At 33.3% G+C, this 17,098-nt stretch overlaps 1 protein-coding gene across 4 annotated transcripts in view; it reads left to right on the top strand.

Annotated features, from left to right (window-relative positions):
• The window catches only part of MIPOL1 (mirror-image polydactyly 1), a 294,074-nt gene that overhangs the window by 51,131 nt on the left and 225,845 nt on the right, over window positions 1-17,098 (top strand). For all 4 annotated transcript variants that reach the window (XM_055133477.1, XM_055133474.1, XM_055133475.1 and 1 more), the window contains one exon: window positions 15,829-16,060. In XM_055133477.1, coding sequence (XP_054989452.1) covers window positions 15,829-16,060 — 232 coding nt within the window. The remainder of the gene's footprint in view (window positions 1-15,828; window positions 16,061-17,098) is intronic.

The raw sequence follows: 17,098 nt of genomic DNA, 5'->3' as shown, positions 1-17,098 counted from the left end.
TTTTTTTCTTCACAGTTTGTACTCTTTTTACCTTTTATCTGTGGTTGTGTAACAAATTATATCTATAAATATTCCATGATTTGTAAATATTTTGATTAGAATACGCATCATTGCAACACTATAAAACATGCATGGTTGATCATTATGAGTGAAGTTGATTGTAGAAGTCTTTTATTTTCATAAACTATTTTGTTTTGTAGCAGAGAAGAAGTAAATGGTAAGTTGTATAAAATGGACCTCCATTTTTGTGGTATCTGGGGAAAAAATTACTAGGTATTTAAACAGTCCTTGAAGTTCTGGATATTATATCTAGGTGTTATGTTTTGTGAGTGAAGTTATATGACTTGAACTATAATAATTGGAATTTCAGCAAGTAAAGGTATGCTTTCCCTAAAATAATTAATTCTACTTGATTTTATTTTAAAGCTGAAAGTAAATTGTACTAGAGAACCAATGCATTTTGTAATTACAATAAGATATTATCATAGAAAGAAAGAACACAGATTTAGAGTTCGGGACACCTTGATTTTGATTTCATGTCGTATTTTTTTAAACACTTCTTTAGTATGTAATAGGTTGATAATTTCTTTAGCATTATTGTGAAAATTAGGGACTGAGTATTAAAAATAATCTACTATAAAACCTGAAACAGGAAATTTATTTGATATGTAGTCCACATACCATTACAATTATTCTTACTAAACGATGTTGGCAACAGTTTTAGTAGATATTTTTAAAAAGCTTTTCGACATTTTTAAAGGGCTTAAATAAATGTGATTGTTATTATTATTATTTCATCTAACTATGGAAGGTAGATGTATTAGAAAGTTTCAAAAGTATTAAATACCAATAAAGAGCAGTATTTTAAACAGAAACAGCTTTTTCGAAGTATTATAGCTTATATTTAGTGTTTTTCCTAGACTAAAATCAATTCTGTTTACTTAGAATAAAACTTCTCTACTGAAAACTCAGTTGCAATAAAAATCATCACCGTTATCTTTAGTGTAATGTACGGCAAATAAATTTACACTTTGGGAAAGTGTATATTTTAGAATGCACTTTCAAATAATTTCCATATGCCACAGAACAATTAAAGAAGAATTTGTCTGAGGTCAGATTAATGTTGCTTATCTCCATAGTTCCTAACTTAATAGATTGCATATAGCTTTTTGCATATAACCATGTAGGATATTTAAGGAAATAGTTTTAGGATTATTGGCAGATGGCCAATAAGGATTGATTCATTTCTAGAATAAATACATGACTACTCTCAATGATTGTGGTTATACTGTTTTTATATTTAAAAAATCCCATATTTTAAATGTTTATTAAAATGGGATTTTAGGTGTTCCTTTTTTAAGCTTGTTACAAATGAATTTGTTACTTAGTGCCAGTAGAAAAATAGACTTTTCCGAGAGCAATTTAGTTTTTTAACCATTATAAAGTTCATTAGCAACTGTTTCGATATAGGAGATATTCATATTAATATAGGAGAATTCATATTTGTAAATTTTTGCTGCAAACTATTTTATTTGGCATTAATTTTTAATTGGTATAAAATTGTAAGATAATGTGTTTCAGAGTACATCTTTGAACTGCAGTTATTTACTGGACTTATTGTAGATAACAGTTCACATCAAAATTGAGTGGAAAGTTAAAAATTCCCTTTATTGATCCCTCCTCCTCCCCACCTCATTATATCATACTCCACTATAACTATACTTGTACATTCAGTATAATTGCTGAATCTACCGATAAATTCTTAATAAGGGAACATTTGTGAGGAAACATTTTTGTAGCATTTATAATGTCTAATCATTTCATGCTATACTGTTTATGTGGGACGCTATAAAAATGATAATATGTAATAAATACAGCAATGAAAAAATAAGTGAAAAGTAGTAACTTTCCTTTATAGTAAGTAGGGACCTTCTATTTCTCCATTTCTATGTTATTGGTGTGGCCCCCCATTGTATAACTTGTGAATATTTGACTGATGAAAGTTTATCTCTTCTTCTGCTGTGTAGTCTCACAGTTATTTTGGGTCAGGAAATATGAATATTTTATTTTGAAATTAAAGTTTCAAGTTTTTACTTTGCATTGTATTCTCCATCATTTCAACCAAATTGCTTCTTCATTTCTGGCTATGGCTCTTTCATGCCAGAACACCTCCTGGAACACTTTTACAACCCAAATCTTTGTATTACCTGAATTTTTAACTTTCTAGAAATTAAATTTTCTAATATCTAGAAATTAGAATTTTGGTTAATCATGCTTAGTCCATTAACTATTGTTGTTCCATGGTGACTTTGGTATGATTGCTAGAAAGTCTTGAGTGTGCAGTGACATTTTGTTGCTTTGGAATATCTGAGTCGACATACATTGATGAATAGATTAAATATAAGACCCTTTCAAACTTTTTTTTTCCAGTTTACTCTTTGTAGAGTAGGACTGCATCTACTATATTAGGTACCACTTTTGGTTAAAGAGAAATCTAGTTGTTAAAGTGAAATAATTTAGGGGATCGCCAGTACTTCCATCTTTTAATGTGTATAACTTTTTATTCAAAGCAGCTTAGATAGAACATTAGTCTTTGCAGAAGAAACTTCAGATAGTTTTTCTCCAAGAGAGTCTTTAGATATGTGTATTTGTTTTTTAATGTGTTTTTATACAACATTTTTTAGATTAATACAGAAAAAAAATAGAACAAATCAGGACCACAACATTTTCAAATGTTATGCAACCCCTTTTATAGTCTAATTGCTTGAATTGAAACTGTTCAAATATTTAGCTTTCCGTAATATTAACATTTCTTTGCTAAATAGAAAACTTTGATGAGATTTTGAATGAAAAGTGATTATTTTAGAAAATTCTATTTTTGACTTCTTAAAAATTTAATCATTTTAAAATCTCGTTGCTCATGTGAGTGAAGGTTAAAATGACTAGTTTATATGATCACATTATACTTGTGTAGATGCTTTTTAGAGTGTTTTGCTAAGTATTTTTTATTAAAAAGTTTATTTTGCTTTTTAATAGTTTCACTGGCTATACCTAAAATAATTTGATGTACTCCAAAATATAATAATGTTTGTCAATTTGAGCCATTTCAGTACATATATGTAATCAGAATTGGACAGAAGATTTATTTCCTTCATTAATATTGATACTTAATTGGATATGATATATAAGGTTTATTTAGCATTAGTTTCCTTGAACCAGCAAAATGTATTTGAGAAAATATGACAGGAAAGACAGAACAAATAAGAAGTCCTTAAGGATGCAGCCTTGTGCATTAGCTCTAATATTGGGATATGGAGTATAGGGTATTGAATATCTTATCAACAGATTAGAGGAGGTATAAAGAATTTGCAGTTGGAAAAAAATATGCTTTAGGTAAACTAGATTTTAAATTTTTAGTAATAAACTATTGTAAAATTTGGAGTCACCAAAACCTTTTTATGCAAAAGCTTTCAAGTATTTAAAGTGAAAAATACAATTTTATATTAGCTGTTTCTTTCGGAAAACTTCATTGCCTATCTTTTATAATCAGCGAGTATACAGTTTAAGACCCAGGACTAGTCTGCATTAGTCCAGGTAAGAAGAGCATAGACAAAACAAAAAATTTTCATTAAAAAAGCAGTCCTTGATCCCCTGAGAATGCAGTAGAGACTAGCATCAGAGACTTCCTCTGCATTTTTAATAGGCCATTTGTTCTCTTAAGATGTTCTATATTGGTCCTTTATTACCTTTTCCTTTAAAAAAAAAATCTTTGCCCCTCCCCCAAATAGTTTGAAATGAAAACATTAAAAACAAACAGATTTACTTTCTCGGGCTTTTATCATTGTATGTAGTGAACCTTTTTTTTTCTTTCATCCTTAAAAATGCTAACTCTACAAGAAGCTAATGACACTGTAGTGTAACTAACAAGGCACATAATAATCACAGTTGATTAATAAAATGAGTCTCTACCTTTTTCCTTTTAGGCTTTGTTTCTCTCCCCACCGAGAGAAACAAATGGTGATTTTGAATAAAACACGTCATTTGCATAAGAAGTTATGTAATGATGCCATATAGAGCATAATGATTTTCTAAAACCTCGTATTTAAAGTAACCTGAATTACAATGAGAGATAAACAGAATATTTACCCATCCCTTATGAGCTGCTGCTGATATGTAAATTTATTCTTCTACTTTGCACAAATATACTTTTGAGCTACTGCTTAAACACTTTGAGGTCCTTAGTCAAACAGTTTTAATGATGGCTCCAATATTATGAAAGTGTGACATTTGATGAATGTCTCATATAGTTTTTGATATCTGGGCACGTGTCAACAAAAAAAATGAACATTGGTTTGTCATGCAACACCTAGATAATTTATAATTTTACTGTTTATATCCATCTTGACATTTTTTATCTGCCAAAGGCAGGTTTCATTTGGAATCTTAATCTGAGATTTATTTGGTGGATCTGGAAATCATAGCTAGGGTTCCCACAGGAAATGGTCCATCTACCAACAGATTAAATGGCAGTCCTGCAGTTGTTAGGGGAGCTCTGCATTTAACACACATGCATACTCATTCAGTCAGCACTGTGGAGAAAAATTAAAGTAGTAACCCAGGTTTAGGAACAATGTAGCTAAAAAGTCCCATATTTGCTGAATGACAAAGGGTTATATAGCAGCATTTCATTTTATTATTCGTGCTTGAATTTCTTGTTTGCTCTGTTGAGTCTGCTGACGAATACTAATAAATGCCTGCAACAATCCAGACGAGAGATGCCTGGCAACAAAGCTATGCGGTGGACCTCCCTGATCTTCTCCAGTTCACAACCTGACCTTTTGAAAAATTGGCTGGGCTAAGCTGCAGAATTTGGGTGTAATGGTTATTGTTAACTCCAGCTTTAGGATTTATTAATTTGTGTGATCAAGACTTACCTATACTTCAAAGTTTCAAAAGACCAAACACAATCATCCATCCATTAGAACTAACATTGTGTTTTCAGTGATTTCCACTTAGTATCTGACTGCTGATTCTTCTGTTATGTTTTCTAAATCTAAATATCCTTGAATAAAATGAAAGGCACATATCTGAAAATCAGTTTTTTACTCTTTGTACTTTGTCCTGCAAAAGTTGCCTTCCATAAGTAATTTCTGCAGTTGTTGAGTGCATGGAAAATTGGTGTGTGTCCATACTTAATAAGCAAATAATGTTAATCATGAAGACTATTTTACATGCTGTTACAGAACATTATTTTTTTGTTCTAGAAATTTAAGACTTAGTTCAAATTTTTAATTAGTTAATATAAATTCTATTTTGAAACAAGATAAAATGAGAAAAATCTGAAAAGGAGAAATAAGTGTAGTTAGATAGTTTGTAACACTGGAAAAAAAAGAATAAAGATTACAGTATATTGGTAACTTGGTTAAGTTTTAGGATAGTTTTCATAATAATTTCAGTCTAAATAGTATTTGTGGGGCTGGAGCAATAGCACAGCGGGTAGGGCGTTTGCCTTGCACGCGGCTGACCCGGGTTCGATTCCCAGTATCCCATATGGTCCCCCGAGTACTGCCAGGAGTAATTCCTAAGTGCATGAGCCAGGAGTGACCCCTGTGCATTGCCGGGTGTGACCCAAAATGCAAAAAAAATAAAAAAATTAAATAGTATTTGTAATGGTTTAAATTGAGTGGTATTAGTTCTACAAGACCTTACGGGATATGTACATAAGTTAATTAGGTAGTCGTAGCTTTAGGTATTCACATGGTGACATATTACGGTTTTGAAGTTGAAACATGATAGAACTTCCTACTTACATAGAAATTTGACCTTTTATCCACTAAAATGGATATTGATATATTTGTGACTGGTTGATCATACCAGATGAAACAAAAAGTTCTTTAAAAATAATATGGTTTCATCATTTCAGATGGCTTTAAAAAAATAATGAAACAACCGGATCATAGTAAGTTTTGTGATTTGAAACAAACCAGTTAATGATTTGAAAAATTGTGTTGATTGTCATTTGTTAAGTTGTTTTAATCAAAGATGAAATAACTGTGCTACTAACTTTTCAACATATTTAGATATGCTGCTTCTTTTTGACATTAGATATGAAACTATGTCTAGAAATTTAAAGCATATAGTTTATTTCAAGTGCCTACTCTTATGTCCAGGTGAAAAAATTATGTGATACTGACAATTTCAAGCATTACTTTCTAACTTTAGAAGCCGTTATAAAGTGCTCCTTACTTAACTATAATTATGCCCCGCCTTCCCACCAAGTGTTTTACTTGCCCTGATATATCCAATACAATTCTGTCTGTGGTTTCCAACTTGGTAGCCTCTAGCTACCTGTGCCTTTGAGCACTTGAAATGTTGGCATTGGGTATCTAGACTAATGAAACTGAAAGGTATAAGTTTCCCCAACCTTTCTTAAAACTGTTTAACCAAAAAAAAAAGAGAGATGGCTCTTAAGATATAGTATGTGGTATATAGCTAAAAATATTGCATATTTTAAGCTAAGAACCTAAAAGTTTTCCATTTCCCATAACTCAATTAGATTCTCTAAGGATAAATATCATTGGCCTGCTTGTCAGTCCTGGTTGCATATAATACTGTTTACCAATATAATGAGTACATAAATTATACTACAAAAACATGATGTTTAAGTTTATTATTTTCCTGCCTTGGTATTAAAATTACAAAAAGTACTATTAACTGTTTTCCGTATCATTGAATTTTCTTTCAGAATCTTTCCCTAATGCCAGGATTCTACATTTTGAAGTCCCCCATTACCTCTATAATTCATTAGTTTTATATATTTGTGCAATTTTTATAAAACATTATATATTAAGTGGTAGTTTTAATCATGACAGATATTTTCCTTTAGTGTAATTGATATTTCGCCTTCAGTAAGGTAGCTTTTATTTTCAATTTCTGTCTTATATTTTTCTAATAAATTTTACCTTTATATGAAATATATAATTTTATTTTATTATGCATTTTATAACAATTTCTTACTATATTTAATGAATAATTTGCTTTAATCAAGGCAGCTCTTCATAGTTACTAGCTAACATTTGTTGACTTTGTTCTTCTTTGCTGACACCATAAGACATCATATAATATAAATAATTTAATCCTCATAACATCTTTTGAGGTGGTACCAGTATTATGTGTTTTTTTATTGATGGGAGTTAAAAGTTTTGGTCATTTGTTATGTTGGAGACATTATTCAAACCCTGTTGGTTGTTGATCAGCATCCATGCAAGTTTTCCTGTTTGGAAGACATAATTTCACTAATTTTTTTTTTTTGGATGATGTAAAACTTTCTCTTCTACAACGGATTAGATAGAACTACAATGATATGGGAGAAATTTTTTTTTATGTCTTTGCTATTAGGATTTTTTGGGAAAAGCACATATTTTCTAGGTCTGTGAGCAAGAAAAGCTAACCCTTGCCACAACAAAGCATATAATAGTGGAAAATATTTGTTAAAGGGCATTAGTAGTAGCATTATACACAAAAAAATAATTACATTCTACTTAAGCAATTGATAGAAATTATTAGGAGCTACTGGCACAATTTTGATTTTTTAGTATTCTGATTATGGTGACAGTAATGCTTATTAAGGAACCTGAGGAACATTCTTAATCATTGAACATTGAGAATAATTTTAATCATTGAAAAAGACTATTTTTTTTAATATAGGACTACTACAGAATTTCTATCAGTTATTCCCTTATTTAATAGTGTATCCTGTATCACTATTTTTTCTTATGAGATCTAAGCAGCAACCACTGAAACTTTGTAATGTGTCTGTCAAGTTGACAGGCGGAGTGTAATGGGATTGAATGAGGAGGGAATCTGTGAATACTGGTGGAGGAAAATTGACACTTGTGGAGGAATTGGTGTTGAATTATTGTATGACTAAAATGGAACTATCAGTAAATTTGTAAATCATGGCTATTTAATAAAAATCAAAAAGAAAATAAAAATCAAAATACACTTAATTTTTTTCTTATGTAATGCAATGACATTGCCAAAAAGGAATAAACAAGCTATTATTATGCTTTTATGTATTAATAGAATTAGGTGATGTACTTATTAGGTGATGTACCTTCCCTCCCCAATTAAAAAAAATTAAAAGATGTGAATACAAATCGTGTTAACGAGTTTTGGACACATAGTAACAAGTTGCCTCCTTCATGATTAATTTTGGATATAAAATCCTGTAAGTGCTATAGTACTTATATTTTATGGAGTAAGCAATCCATTTATTTGAATGTACTTGCCTATATAGTTTGCCTGTTCCCTTATCTTTTTTATTTTTTAACCTCTGCTCTCAGGTAGCTAGGATGTTGCTATTCTGAGTAACTCCACAGGATCCCTAGAGACATTTCTAACTCAACCACTCTGAAGAAACAGCTCTGTAAACAGTATTGACCCCCCAGGGGACCATCAAATCCGTTTACACAGATACCAGTTGTCACAAACTATTTACAAAGCCAGCCAGAACAGAATTTCCCAGCCTCTAAGAATCCCTATTTGATTCTAACCACCTTCTTTCTTGCCTCTGTGTGATAGTTGTGAAATAAGTTATTTTTGGCCGTGTGACCTGATTTCTTGGGTGGCGTCAATTTAACTAAGTATACTATATATTGACTAATGTTTAATTATTTGGAGAACTGAAACACAAAATTAAAAATCCCCAAAGTTTATTTTCTAAGATAGGCAAAGATATGTAATACTGTTCATTTTTCAGCCCAAGTAATTGAGAATCAAATTGCACTGCTAATGTTGAGATGGTTGGCATTGCTGATGACCTTCAGAAGAGAAGAGCATGAAAATCATCTAAGAAACAACACTAAATATACTAGATTTAGGCTTAGAGAGATAGCATAGTGGTTAAGGCGCTGCTTGCCTTTCATGCGGTGACCTAGGTTAGATCCCTTGGCACCCCATATGGTTCCCCAAGCTGCACCAGAAGTGATCTCTGAGCACAGAGCCAGAATTTAGCCCTAAACACAGGTGTGACCCAACATCCTTGCCCCCCTCCCAATTACTAGAGAGATCTCATGCCTTCAAAGCATATAATGTAGTGTACCTAGGCATATGTATTAAGCTTCTAAAAAGTATTCAATAAATCCATCCATGTTGCTCAGGTAATACAGTAGTGATAGAATTTGAAGGACACAGTAATATTCTCCCAGTTCATCATTTTCAAATGGTGCAGGATATTTGCACGGCATTGCTAACATTATATTTTAATGGTAAAAAATGGAAAATATATTTGATTGTAAGTGGCCAAATGCTTATATCCAAATAATACAGTATGGGGACTAGAGCGATAACACAGTGGGTAGGGCGTTTGCCTTGAACGAAGCCGACCTGGGTTTGATTCCCAGCATCCCATATGGTCCCTCGAGCACTGCAAGGAGTAATTCCTGAGTGTAGAGCCAGAAATGACTCCTGAGCATTGTCGGGTGGGATCCAGGAAGCAAAAACCAAAAAAACAAAACAAAACAAAAAACAAATAATACAGTATGTCTGCGGGAGAGCAAGAATTAAACATTTCCTGTTGTTTAACCACAAATTAGACTTAATAGTTTATGAATTATAAGAAGATTGATAATATTTTAGTCTATATGGAGAAAAAAACTTATACAGTATTATTTTTTTTTTCTTTTTGGGTCATACCTGGCAATGCTCAGGGGTTACACCATATGGGATGCTGGGAATCGAACCCGGGTCGACTGTGTGCAAGGCAAACGCCCTACCCGCTGTGCTATTGCTCCAGCCCTTATGCAGTATTATTATTGCTATAATGATGAAACAGCAGTGACTGGTTAAATAGGGAAGCAAATTACTAAAAAAGTTAGTGTTTCCATTTGAAAGTTTATGAGTGGGGACTCAATAGAATAGTTTTAATTTTAATCTTTCATCTACTTAGAGATTTGAATTTGAATCCAACATGCTTAGGTTTTAACAGCTATCTAATTGAATAGTGTGCAACATAGACCCATAAACTCCTTTTAGGTTGGATTTATTGAATTATATGTTTTTATTTTCTATGAAGTTTTCTTTTAAGTAGTAGGGCAGTATAAACTGCTCAACTAAAAGCTTTTAGCATATTCATCCCAGTACCCTTTCTAAAGATCTTTCTGCTAAACTGTGTAATTTGTTTCTATCAAGTAAAAAGCTGCTTTTCTAAAGAGATTTTAGAGAATGAAAAGACAAGCTACATAGTGATAGTACTAATTTGCAAATCACACTTCTATCAAATAATTGTATTTAGCACATATAAAGGTCTTCCAAAATTCAATAATGAGAAAAACAAACTGCCCAAGAAAATGATAGGCAAAATATGTGAATGGATACTTTATCAATGAAGGCACCTTAATGGGAACTAAGTCCATGGAAAAAATATACAGATCATTAGATATTAGGAAAGTGCAAATTAAAACCAGAATGATTTACAACTAGAACCAATAAAAGCTGGTTTAAAAGATTGCTCATATCAGCTCTCGACAAGGAAGTGCAACAATCTGGCGTTCTCATGCACTGCTGAAAGTACTGTAAAATGCTACAGAAACATTAGAAAATATTCAACAGGATTTTGATAAGTTCAGTATAACTAATCCGTAAACAACTTGGGATGAAGGGCACAACTCTGTACATTCAAAATTGTGTGTGTAACTTTAGAGTCTCCAAAAACTTTAGGTATCTTATCTGCAAGGTGTTTGTTTGGGCTAATTTACCCAACCCCACCACCTGATTTCTCAGGTTGGTGACATTTGCTTCATGTAAATGGGCCATAGCATTTCAATCCTGTGCTGTTAAAGGGTAAGAATATATTCACCTGCCATTTTATTTCCAGGCATTTATCCTAGAGTGCAGCGTACTTGCATCCAAAGATTAGTGCATAGTTGTTCACAGCAGCTATATTTATAGTTACCAAAACTACTTAATTTAATGTAGGCAAAATTAAGAAAGGCAAAGTTAAAAAAAATAGTGTAAGGTTTTTTGGCAGCAAAGTGAGAGCAACTGAGGATAAAATTGGTGCAGGAATGTTCTAGAAGAATAACAGAAGATGACATAAGTCTCACAATAAATGAACAGAGAAAACTATAGAATGAGATCAAGAGGAGCAACATAAGAATCACTGGAATCCCTGAAGAACAGGAAAGCAGCGAAGAAACATTAGTCAAAAAAAGAAAAAAAATCATAGCCGAGGAGGTCCCAGAGTTGAGTATGTGCATCCAGAATCAAGAGGCCCAAAGGGTCCCAGCCAAAGGAGACCAAACAAAAAGATATTTAAAACTTTACCAGTTGGCATATACTTAATGGTTTACTAGTGTGCATTTAGAGGAAATGACCTGTTGGTATATATAATAACACATGGATTTCAAAATAAACATGCTAAATGGAAATCAGAAGAAAGGGACAACTTAATTTCATTTATATTAAATTCTCGAAAAGGCAGGATAATGACAAAAGAACTCAGTAGTTTTCTCAAGATGGGAGAAGACAATGAAAACTAGTGGGAAACATTAAAAAGGAATAAAACAAGACTTTTATGGCTTACACATATACTTGATATCTTAGTCATAATGATGTGTAGTTATTTAATTTGTATACTTTATATGTGTGCAATTGTATGTCAGTTTCTTCTCAATAAAGCCATTTTTTGTTTTGTTTTCGTTTTTGTTTCTGGTCACACCCGGCGATGCACAGGGATTACTCCTGGCTCTGCACTCAGGAATCACTCCTGGCGGTGCTCAAGAGGCCATATGGGATGCTGGGAATTGAACATGGGTCAGCCGCGTGCAAGGCAAACGCCCTACCCGCTGTGCTATCACTCCAGCCCCTAAAGCCATTTTTAAGTTAAGGAAAATAAATGTAAAATGTGAACATTTGGAAATCTATAAAGAGTATAAAGAATTCTTTGCACTGTTTTGTAACAAAAACTGGAGTTCAGTATTGTTTCATTCATTTTTTTATTTGTTTTTGTGTCATACCCAGTTGTGCTCAGGGCTTACTCCTGGCTCTGTACTCAGAGATTACCTTGGTAGTCTTGGGGATATATATGAGGTGCTGGAGATTGAACCCTGATTGGTCAAATTTAAAGCAGGTGCCTAACCCACTCTGCTGTTGATCTGGCCCCTTTTTCAAAATTTTAAATGGTCAAAAGGAATCACTTATCTTCCATTCAGTCTTCTCATCTTTCATTCTCTTCCATTCAGTCTTCTCAGCTTTCTCATCTGTCACTGATTTTTTTCCAGCATATTTATGCAGTCATCAAAGTCTTCACATTTAGTTCTCATTCCTCCTTTCATTTTGCCTTTCCATGCTCCCTCACTCCCCAATAACTTCAGTGTCTTTAAGGGTGACAATTTGAGTACTCTTGTTTTCTTGATTTTTTTCTGATCCTTCATCACCAGTCTGTTTGTTCCATCATTCTATTTACAAATGATACACATCATGTTAGGAATTTTTATTTCCTCAATATAACGTCTTATTTCAATGCAAGAAATGTTTTTGTGTTGTTCAAGTAATTCTCCTCTCATGTCTGTTCTGCTTTTACATTTTTATTCTTACAGTCAGTCAACTTTTTCTGTACCCAACTCAATCTCTTGAATAGTTTGTTACTTTGAATACTCCTATTTGTTCTTTTTATGTAGAACAAAATACCTTTATGAAATTTTCCCAGAGTTTGCCAGTTGAGTATCAGTATATTTAGCTTATTTGTATATGATCTCTGTAGCCCTAGTATACTTCTAGAATATAGTATTATATTGTATTCAGTTATATCAGTATATACTAAAGGGTTCTTAAGAAGATCCTTACTCATTTTTGTTTTCCCAGTACTTATTAGAGGAGATGTCACATTGTAGCTTTTCATTGCAAAATCACTCATTTGGGTAGAGTTAATATTTCTATATAGATGACAGAATTCTGGTAGAGAATAACACAGTTTGACAGAATATGAGTATTGAAGCACCCAAAATTTAAGCGCAATCTTTTAAAATTACTGGTTTAAAAAGAAAAAAAGACAGAAGGATTCTACTAAGATAAAATTGAATTCTTAGAAAAGTATCAGTAATCTAATTTGCAAGCCAGGTTCCAGTGTCTAATGAATATTTAAATAATTTGGTATCTGACCATTTATATAGAGCAATTAGAAATAAAGAAAAAACTTATATTGTCTTTATAAAATTCTTTCATTCATATATTGGTGGTTCCATTTTACTAATCCTAGCCTATTTTAGAAAAGTATCATAACAAAAATCTAAAACAAACCAAGTTTCTGAATGTCAAGAAACACTGAGTAATTTCAGATAGAGTAGTTAAAGCTTAAATAAAAACAATATGATAGTGAGATTTCATAGATAATCTTGAAATAGGAGATGACCTGGTTTCTTCCTTCAACATGAAATAATTTGCCAAAAATAAATGGTTTGCAATCTGACTTTGGTCCCGAATAATATAATTTAAAGAAGTTTTGCTTATTTTGAAGCAAATAATTTCTTTTTAAAAATTTAATGTAGGAGTACTGCTATTTATTTAGCCACTGATTAAGCTGACTGAAGAAGGCATGAACTCCACATATTTTTTATTCTTTAATTATTTTAATTGAATATCCATGAGATAGACCATTACAAAGCTGTTCATGATTGGGTATCAGTTATACAATGATCCAACACCCATCCCTTCACCATTATATATTTCCCACCATCAATGTCCCCTGTTCTTTTCCCACCATCCCCCGACATCCCACTCCCCATCCCCAGTCTATCTGCTTGGTAGGCACTTTTCATCTTTCTCTCATTTTCCTTTTGTGCATTATGGTTTGCAGTGCAGGTACAAAGAGTTCATCATGTTTGTTCAGGGCGTTTAGTATTCTGTTCAGGACAATAAGGCTAGAGTAGCTTTGCAACTGGGTGACAGCTTTGGGATGCATTTGTAACTGCCAAGGCTTCCAGAAGTACAGGGAGATGGGAGAAGGTAGCCCATCCTGACCCCAAGAAAGCCTAGAGATTTCACTAACAAAACCCGAATACCCAAATTTTCAACAGGTTAATATCTTGGTGGGAGGTCTGTCCTGAGACCATGGAGTCCAGCCGATTTTGGATTGCGGGAGAAAGTGGCTGCCAGAGGCTCTGCTTGGGTGGGCACCAGGATAACCAACCCCCCTTTGATTTACTCCTTTTTCTTCAGCCATGCACAGGTCTGAGATTTAACTGCAGCTTTTGATCTCTCTCAAAATCTCTTCCTTCCTTCCTTTTCTTTTTTTTTTTGGAGGGGGTGGAGGATCATATCTCTCAATGCTTAGGGGGTTATTCCTGTCTCTGTACTCAGGAATTATTCCTGGTGGTACTTGGGGGACCATATGGAATGGAATGCTGAGAGTTGAACTCCCTTGAGATTTATTATGAGTCTCTGAAGCATGACAAATAAATGAGCTTGTTAACTGAGTGGAAGGTGGTTTTGGATGTTGCTCTAACATGCCTAAATTTGGCCTTTTAATTTCTTAGGAAACTTGGTCCTGAGTTATTGGTTCCAACCAGAGTTGCAATTTTGGGGTATCTGGAGGCCTGAAAGCATCAGCCTGAAAGGCTGATGCACTCACTGTGTGGATACAGTTTGATCTGCTGGCAGCACCACATCCTCAAGAAATAAATTTGTAAATTATTAGGAATTAATACTTTGGGCTAGAAGTAAGGCTCACCATATCCTCAAGAAATAATTTGTAAATTATTAGGAATGAATACTTTGGGCTCATAGAAGTAAGGCATGTGGCTGACTGTAGTTTAATTTGTGGGACTGCAAAGTGTCCTGAGCACAGAGCAGGTATGTGCTCTTCCCTCAAAGAAGAAATGCTTTGTCAGGGAGCTTATTTTATTTTCCCTGTTTATTTTTATTCTAAAAGTGCAATCTTCCTCAAGAGGCATTTAAATTCGACAGATTGGAGAAGACATCTAAGACATCTGCTTCTTTGTATATGAAGGGCGTCACACCTGGTGGTATTCAGTGCTTACTCCTGCCTATATGTTCAGGGAGATTGGGAAACCACCAGGGTGCAATATCTTTCTCACTTTTATGAGATTGCCAGGCATTACAGAACAGATGTTCTAATATATAATCTCTGATGATAAACCATAAGTTAAAAATTCTCCTTGTATTCATTTTCATATCAAATGGTATAAATTATAAAAGATAACTAATATTTTAAGTGCTAGAAACTCAGCCAAAATGCTCTGAATTCCTTTTTTTAAATTTGCACTTCTCAGTTAAAGAAGTATGTTATACTCTGATTTTACAAACAAGAAGTTGAGGTACGGGGCGATTTAAAAACTTTACCCAAAATTATGGACTTGGTAGAACTGAAATTCAAACCCAGGCAGTCTGACACTGGAGTTCACTATCATTTCACTATGATCAGTTAGCTTCTTGCATCCTTTTTTTTTTTTCAAAATGTAAGAATGTCATGTAGAAAGTGACATCTCTAAATCTGTAAGTCCTAGCCTGGATTGTATGTTGGAGCCATCTGATCACTCCCAGAGACTTTTAATTTTGTTACCATGTGGTGCAGTCTGGATTTTAGGATGTTTAGAAATTAAAGTACAGCTAACTTTGGAAACTACTGTCTTAAATAAGCGTAGAAATGGAAATATTAATTGCAAAATTGCTGTCTGTGTTTATTTAATATAAGAGGTAATTCTGATAAATCCATGTTCAAAGGTATGAGAGTGCATATTGCCACAAAAATAATAACTGATTCAATATGTTACTAGGTTTTGCATGTTTTGTGTTTTGTTTTAAACACAGATGTAGCCCATGGTTATCTTGAACAACGCATAACAGAAGAAGATAAAAGTACAAAACCAGGTGAACAACCAACTATGAATTCTATGGGAAGCACACATCAGAATTTCACTGAATTAGTTAATGAAGCCAAATATGAGGAAGCAGAGCTGCCAGAACAAAGTTTAAGAAATTTTCAGGTCATCTGTCCATATCCAGGTGATGAGACAGATTATCACGCTGCTGAGAATTCTAAGTGAGTACTAGTAACTCTAGACTTAAAAAGTAAGATTTGGAAGAAGTCTTCCTTACTCTCTTCCTTTCTCCTTTTGTACTTACACACACTCCCTTTATGACGTTGGCTAAATTTGATCTTTTATTACTTTACTACAATTTTGGGGATCTACCGTTTCCTATTATTTCTCTCCTTTGTTTTTGTTTTTGATTTGTATGGGGGCCACACCTGGTGATGCTCAGGAGTTACTCCTGGATTTGTACTCAGAAATCATTCCTGGTGGTGCTCTGGGGACTACATGAGGTGCAGTGGATCGAACCCGGGTCAGCCATGTTCAAGGCAAAAGCTCTACGTGCTGTATTATCGCTTCGGCCCTTGTTTCCTATAATTTCTCTCACATTGATATAATATGTCTGTATAACTAAGTAAAATTCACAAGGTAAATTTTAATGAAGGCCATGAGATTTTATTCATTTCTGAGTAGTCTTTTCTGAGACCATTTATTAATGGATCTGACAGTTGATATAAACAATATATTTTTTATCAGAGTCCTGAACTGGCAGCACCAACACAAAATAAACCCATAGATATACTTTGGCTTTGGTTAGCATTGCTTTTCATTTAAACAGTTTTGATTGTTTTTTGAAAGGCTCTCCCATTTGCCTTCCTTAATATTACACATTATGCAGTCATTCCCCAATACACCTTACCTACCTTTCACATGAAGTATTTGACTTTTATGCCTGTGGTTGATACCTATGGGATTTTGGTATCTTGATAATTGGTCTTGTAACAGGAAATTTTGCTATGTATTTAAGAGTTCACTCATATTTTTAGCCCCAAACAAAATCACCTAGAATACTGTTTGATCAGTTTTGTATAAGAATATCTATTTCTAGTTATTTAAAATTAATTGTCATTAATGAACATTACTGTTTAATGAAGTTGATGTATTAATATAGACCTTCCTCTGAGAAATCAGTTATGTTCTTGCTACAGTGCAGACTGAAATAGTACTGGGGATAATGACAGACAGGAAAAATAAATAGTGGAGACTGG

Source organism: Sorex araneus, chromosome 3 (assembly GCF_027595985.1).
Source record: "Sorex araneus isolate mSorAra2 chromosome 3, mSorAra2.pri, whole genome shotgun sequence".
Classification (NCBI taxonomy): Eukaryota; Metazoa; Chordata; class Mammalia; order Eulipotyphla; family Soricidae; genus Sorex; species Sorex araneus.
This window is presented reverse-complemented; position numbering and strand designations above follow the sequence as displayed.